The sequence below is a fragment of the Taudactylus pleione genome, unplaced genomic scaffold, assembly GCF_031769625.1.
Source record: "Taudactylus pleione unplaced genomic scaffold, aTauple2 ptg000136l, whole genome shotgun sequence".
Lineage (NCBI taxonomy): Eukaryota > Metazoa > Chordata > Amphibia > Anura > Myobatrachidae > Taudactylus > Taudactylus pleione.
The window spans coordinates 6,565,550-6,573,574 of NW_028284538.1; the positions used below are offsets into that span (position 1 = coordinate 6,565,550).

General features: G+C 38.1%; 1 protein-coding gene across 1 annotated transcript in view; it reads left to right on the forward strand.

Annotated features, from left to right (window-relative positions):
* LOC148522945 (membrane-spanning 4-domains subfamily A member 4D-like) overlaps positions 1–3,250 on the forward strand; it is a 116,666-nt gene extending 113,416 nt beyond the window's left edge. The window contains exon 7 of the mRNA XM_088473586.1: positions 883–3,250. Coding sequence (XP_088329712.1) covers positions 883–1,008 — 126 coding nt within the window. The 3' untranslated portion in view covers positions 1,009–3,250. The remainder of the gene's footprint in view (positions 1–882) is intronic.
* Positions 3,251–8,025: the final 4,775 nt, after the last annotated feature.

Consider the following 8,025-nt stretch of genomic DNA (forward strand, 5'->3'; position numbering starts at 1 on the left):
ATAGGGGCATTACTATATGGGCATTACAATGGGGGCATTACCATATGGGCACTACTACAGGGGAATTACCATAAGGGCACTACTACAGAGGCATTACTATGGGGCATTACCATATGGGCACTACTACAGGGGCATTAATACTGTATATGGGCACTACTACAGGGGAATTACCATATGGGCGCACTACTACAGGGGCATTACTATATGGGCACTACTACAGGGGAATTACCATAAGGGAACTACTACAGGGGCATTACTACTGTATATGGGCACTACTATAGGGGAATTACCATATGGGCACTAATACCGGGGCATTACTATATGGGCACTACTACAGGGGCATTACTATATGTATATGGGCACTACTACAGGAGCATTACTATAGATACACTGTTGAAGGGGGCACTACTATAGGTGCACTGTTGAAGGGGACATTACTATAGGGGCATTACTATGGGGGAATTACCAGGGGGTGCACCAAATTACTGTCTTGCCCCAGGTGACAAAAATCCTAGTTTTGGCCCTGATGTAACAGCACTGGTTCATTCAGTGCATCGTCCCATCTGCTGTGCAGAACAGCCGATGGGCGGATACGATGAATGACCGTCAAGAGCGATGGATCGGACGTACACACTATTCGATGTGTACGATACTGTATATATCTTTCTGATCTGCATTGGAATGCTATATCGTACGTTACATAATAAATTGTGTACCCAGCTTTAGCAATTAGCTCCTGTACATATTGATTATTGATTTTATAACACAGATTGAATATTTTAATGTTAAAGTGTACTGGTAAATATGAATTGCACTACTGAATTGGGTTATTTATATATTTGTATTTACTTGTATGTCACATAATCTTTTCTACTTTTGCAGCCATCTGTCATTGAGAATACTTTTGTGGCTTCAGTGCCTCCTCCAGATTTCTCCGAAACACCACGATTACCACCACCGCCACCTTATACACCCCACGGAGCATATAAAGGCAGCACGACAATGTAGCCTCATATTGCATGAACAAACAACAGCTTTCTTAATAACATAAGCAAATTGTATATTAACATTGTAAAACATTTGTGTTCTATAATTGAATTCAGTGTGTAATAGACAAAGCCATGTCACCAGTCATTTTCATAAGCGGTGATAAATGTCATACCTTATACTATAGTGCACTGTATTGAAGTTTGGTATGTAGAGGAGAGGTGGCATATTTTGGCAATATATGTAATGATATCCAGGGCTGTTGAGACAAAATGTCAGCCCCAGGAAAGGCCTATTCTTGGTCCCCCAACATGCTACATGTAGGATACTTATTATTTGTGGGTATCCTACATGCACAGACTTGGTAAAAGCCAGTGGTCTGTGTGCAGCATAGTGGGGTTGATCGCAAAGTCTCCCTTACGGTGGGTATACACTATACAGAGATATCTGCAGATCGAGTGATGTGCAGATATATTTGTAGATGATGGTCGTTCATACACACTGAACAACCATCATCTTCCAGTCAGCCGCAGGTCCCGCTGGCCGGGGGCAGGTTGGAGGCGGGTCCGTCCCAATCCCCGCAGCTGCCACTGCATGTGTGCAGGCGATCGGCTGATCACCCATACACACTTGCTGATGGACAGGTATGTCTGCTGATACATCTGCCCATCGACTGTGTAGCACAGCCGATGCGATATGTCTGTAAACTACGTAATTCACAGACATATCGCTGGTACACACTGGCCAACGGCACCAGATATATTGGCTTATCAATTGATTGGCCAATATGTCTGTCCGTGTTGTACCCAGCTTTAGGCTAAAAATGTGGTCTCAGCAATTTCCGATTCTGATGAGCTGGGACGTAGCCAAGGAGACCAATAACAAGCTATTTGTATGCATAGACACTTTACTCCACCCATAAACTATCTCATACACGGGATACGAATGGGCTTCTCACACTATATGCATTCCCCCTTCATTCTATGAGTGACTCATGGTACACCGTGCCCATGTATATGGTAATCAGCAATTTTCACTGAAATTGGAAAACTGATCTCCAACATTTCCATTATCAGTGTCCATTTCAGCTCTATGCTACTATTGAATGTAAGAATTAACACTGTGAAAGCTATTTACAGTAGGTTGTTATTGATATTCTTGAAACATAATCATAAAGATTACAGAACCATTAGAGTGAACCAAACATTGTTTCATGCATATGCATCGATAAAGCTGTGAAAATACAAACAACTCTCATAACCTGCACATAATATAAGGTGGTTTCCAGTGATGGCTCCATAGGTGGGGCTGCAGCGCAGTCCAAAATTCAAATAGGGGAGCCACACCAACTGCCACCTGTATTTGTTGTCTGTGGGGAAGACATTTGCCAAGCATGCTGGTAAGATTAGGCTGGGCCAAAAACAAATCAAAACACATACTGTAAGTTTGTGAATCTGTTTTGAACAGGTTTAGAATGCAGACTGGTATTGTGTTATCTTCAGTCCTTTGATCAAGTGTGGTCACCTGTAGATACATTTGAGGGATACTTAATATTTGTGTTTCGGGGGATATCCCGCAAATATTAATTGATAAATAGACCCCTTAATGCTGTAATGCTGTAGTTCTGTGAACTATTTGATGCACCCAGCAATAAAAAAAATACATAACAAATGTTAAGTTAAAAAACAAAGTCCAGATAGATTGCAATTCTTCCAGCCAACCAGCACAAACACAGTACAATATGCGGATGACTCTACGAGCCCTGTCTACTCAAAACAAACACTATTGCAGTGCAATAATATTACCTGTAGAGCAGTTATATTTTCACTACTTGTTCTCAGCACATACAGTGCAATACCCAAGAAGCTGTGATTGTACAAGCTATGAAACAGAGTATAAAATATCTATCACTTATTTCCAGGTGTTTCTTATGATGGAGTTTTCAAATTATTGTTTCCATTTTTTGTATTTAATGCCAATTTAAACACAGGTGTTGCACAATAAAAATGACCATACTTGTATGTATTACAAAAACCTGTTGTTTAATTTATAATATTTATTATTAACATGTCTAAATAAAAGCATTATTATATAATTTTTTGCTTTGAACGGAAATATTTGCAAGCAATCCAAAAATTATCCAGGAGTCAATTTTGAAGAGCGTCCAATGCACACCACGAAACATCTTCCGTGGCACTTGGTTGCCTGTTTCTTATGATATGCACTGTGCAGAGTAAGCGTAACATCAGTATCCAGCATTAAGTACCGCATCTATCAATTAAATAAACTTTTCAGTTTTCTTTTAAAATACTGCCTGGTTTATCATTAATTATGGCTTAAACAAAGGGAATAAAGGGACAACTGGACTGCCTAGATTATACAGTAGGTATGGGTGATTTTTTTTGTATGTGTGTGTGAAGTAAGACTGATATTGTTTAAAATAATATTTACACGCAAAAAAAAATTAGACATATGAAAATTGAATATAACAAGTGGTTAAACTGGTACTGGAATTTATTTTTCTTTTTTTTTTAAATAATATTCCCACACTGAAAAAAACATTTGGGTATATTTACTGACGTCGGTTTTGGTATGTCTCTGTGGTTTTCTGTAGGTTTTGCAATCTGCTGACTTACTAAAGCCCAAACCGAAATGAAGCCAATGAGAAAGCATACTTTAGAATACAATAGAACATCTGTGGAAAAACCACAGACAAACCCACCAAAATAAATGTGGTTGTGGCAGGCAATATAGCTTAAAAAGCATGTTGTTTGAGCTATCTGGTCAGTCAGAAGGAGTGGAATCAACATACACTTAAAGTGGGGTAATTTATTATATATACTGAGAAATTAGTCAGAAACTGTTGATAATTGATAATTCTTTTATGAGGGTAATACTATTTTTAGTGGAAAAATGATTATTTAATTTTATTAAGAAAGCAGTATTATGTATTAAATGTATTAAAGAAGCAATATTGAGTAATTATTAATTGGTATTTAAAAATTATTTTTTAATGATGGGGAAAAGTTTAATTATTTTATGATGTGGGTTTTCCAATGACTATGGCTATATAAATGGTACCTACATGATAAAATAATACATGATTTTATGTTGTTGGTACCATTTACTGTATATAGCCATACAATAATAAATGCTTCCCCATCATTAAATAATTTTTGAAAACCATATAACAGTTACTTAATATTTGAAATAATTCCTAAATATTATTACTCTATTAATACAATTAAACAATCATTTTTCCAGTAATATATTCACACATCTATGGGTAACCTAGCGTTCCTCCCAAACTTGAGATCATAGGGGTAATATACAGTGGTTTCATTCTTAGTACAATTATATGTGAGGGCAATATGACATACTGTTTTTGACGACTACACTGGTATTTGGGATCCAATGTACCTAACATATTCAAAAGCGTTCTGTTGTGGATCTCCTTGGGGATGATAGAGAGTGATTTGTGATTTCTTCCACAGCACAGACATACTACTATTATTATCCTACTTTCGAATGCATCCCTTGATCTTAATGAATTTGGGCTGGTAATCCATAATGAATGAAACATTTTTCCCATAGGGTTTTAGCTGCAAAGATTGCCAATTGATGACGAGTAATATATGCCTGTGTATACTGGGTAAAGTGATCAGTAATAATAATCAATATTTGCTTTTCTCCTCCTGGACTCTCAATGGATACAAAGTCAATGCATATAAGATCCATAGGACTGGTGCTTGTGATAGTTACCAGGGGAGCTGAGTGAGTAGGTAGAGTATTCCTCAGTAAGCAGTAATCACATGTTCTATAATGGGCTACTATGTCTCTGTTCATGAATGGCAAATCAAACCTATCAGCAATCAATCCTTGTGTCTTATCATATCCCAATTGTCCATGCTGATCGTGCAAGAATGTCAAGACCATCTTCTGATATTAAAATGGTAACACTAGTTGAAACTTCCACTTTCCATCTGGCTTCTGGGTCTTTCTGTACAGTAAATGATGTTGCAAAATTAACTGGGTTCTTTGGCGAAATAAAAATTTGGCCAGCTCAGAGATATTTTGTATGATGCGTCTTGGTGGTTTTCCTTCTACTATTGCGATTACCAGTACAAGGTCTTTTCGTTGTTCTCTTTTCATCTCTCCTTTGGGCAGAATTTCTAATCATCGCAATTCAGTCTAGGTTAGCCAACAATACGTCAGAGGTAATGCTGATTCAGATGCTCCAAATGCACTAATGATTTCCTGCTTAGAAATATACATGCTGGAAATCTGGTGAAATAGGGCCTGATTATATAGTAAATGATTGTATGTGTCAACGTACACCATAAGGCCTGATTCAGCAAGGAACGCAGTTGCTTAAACGCATGCAATCGGACGATTGTTGCATCCTGGGCATGCGTATGCATCGCAATGCATGTGCATGAACTAGCCACTGCGATCACGACAGCGATTGCAGAGGATACATAGCAGAGTGATTGAAAGGAAGTGCCGTTTGTGGGGGGTGGTCGGGCAAATGCGGGCGTGCCAGTACATTTCAACACCGGTGCAGGGGCATGCATAAATTTTCCACTGCGATACCAGATACCGCCTGAGGCCTCATAGCGTGTGCTGAAGTAAGCAATTCCTGAGTGAGTAAAGTCAAATAATAAAGTGGGCGCTAATCAATATTTAATCACCTAATTGTGTGGTTCTGATAAATAAAACCTGCCGTTAGAGCTGCCCCCATACAGGTAAATCTGGAAATTTACCAATATTTATACAATACTTGATATAAAAATAATGGCAGCGCTGGTAACTGGCTACTGGTTTAAAAAATAGATTTATTCCATATAAAACAATCAACAGTACATTGCATTAATCCAATCTTTCCAATGCAGGTGGAATGATTAGTAAGGCTAAAATGCCACAAATTATAGCACGGATCCGGCATGACCTATTTAAAACAATATATAGCATGCGACATATAAAACATCAATATATATTAGAATCAATCTGAAGATATCAAACACTTTTTTCATAGATCGTTAAGCATCAATCCAATCCGATTATGGAAGCGGAGTATGGAGTCAGAGTTTAATAATGGTCAGCAGATATATATTAGTAGTTGTTAGCATAGATACGGTAAGGAGTGCCGTGAATCAGCAATAGATGTCCCTCTGTTTGAGGATACAAGTACCTCTGGACCGCCTGACATACAGCGCTGTTACCATTGACACACTGTGTCCAACACTGACTTTTACAGCTGGTCAGCTTTGTCCAACTTCCTCCCCCTGCTTTGGGGTAGAGGACAGCTCTATTCCGTTACATTTGTACAAAATTGGACGGATGGTAATGTATGAAATATACAGCAGCAGAAATACCCTGCAATTTACATAATATAAGCTGCTCTTTATCATCTGCTAAACTGTGACTATACGTGACTATTAATTTATATACTAATTGTCAGTGAATGGATATCTATACTAACAACTACTAATATATATCTGCTGACCATTATTAAACTCTGACTCCATACTCCGCTACCATAATCGGATTGGATTGATGCTTAACGATCTATGAAAAAAGTGTTTGATATTTTCAGATTGATTCTAATATATATTGATGTTTTATATGTCGCATGCTATATATTGTTTTAAGTAGGTCAAGCCGGATCCTTGCTATAATTTGTGGCATTTTAGCCTTACTAATCATTCCACCTGCGTTGGAAAGATTGGATTAATGCATTGTACTATTGATTGTCTTATATGGAATCAATCTATTTTTTAAACCAGTAGCCAGTTACCAGCGCTCCCATTATTTTTATATCTAATTCCTGAGTGAGGTCTGACCTGCCTTATCTGTGCGTATGGGTCCGATGTTACCGATTGTTTCTCTCTGTTGACCAAGTATATGGATGTGGACAAGAGCAAGTGGGCTTATGTCAGGCTGCGATCGCAATCATTTACATGTCACCACTGATATTAGCAACTGCGTTGCATGCGCATAAGCAGAATAGCGATCCGTAGTTAATCAGGCCCTTAGTCCTTTTACAAAGGGAACATGTACTTAAACCCATTTTTCATAATTCTCTCCTGACTCTGGAGAAAGTGCATCAGCATCATTATTATATGCTCTAGGCCATGGGTCTTCAACCTTGGCCCTCCAGCTGCTGTGGAACTACACATCCCAGCATGCACTGCCATAGTTTTAGCATGCTGTTATATCAAAAAGGTGGCAGTGCATGCTGGGATGTGTAGTTCCACAGCAGCTGGAGGGCCAAGGTTGAAGACCCCTGCTCTAGGCCTATAGTTTAGGATGAAATTATAGTTTGCTAATATTGCTAACCATCTCATTCCTGTTGCATCTAATTTAGCAATGGTGTTTACATAGGTAAGAGGATTGTTAACCTTATGTACTGTAAAATGTTACTCCTTACAGATAATCATAAAACTTTTCTACAATAGTCCACTAAAGTGCTAAAAAATCCAAATTGTGGACCGGATTTCGCATTTCACATGTTGACAAACCCCAAATGGCATAAGAAAAAGGCCTCATCTGATCACAAACTTTTTTGTATAACACTTCCCCCCAATCCCATCAAAATCCACATGAACCTCATAAGATAATTCTGGATTACCGCAGGCCAATATACATGTGAGTGTGTTAACAATTTCTTTTTTAGGTTTTTGAAAGCCTCTTCATACTTTCCACCGATCTCCAAAAGCTATTTTTGGTTTGAAAAATTTAACACTTTTGGGTGTTTTATTGATGGTATTAGTGTCCTTTGGTTAACTTAGTTAATGGTTGTGCAATTCGAGAGTAGTGAGGAACAAACCTTCTATAAAAGCTGTAGATTCCTAAGAAAGTATTAAAGATCATAAATCTTTAAGATTGTTTGGGTGTGGCCACTGTTTCACTGCTCTACTTTATCAGGATCCCCGGAAATTTCTTTTTGACTTACTATATGTCCCATATATATGGCTGAACAATTTGCACTTGTCTATAGAGCGTTTCAACCTCGTGCTTCCAACTGACCTAGTATCT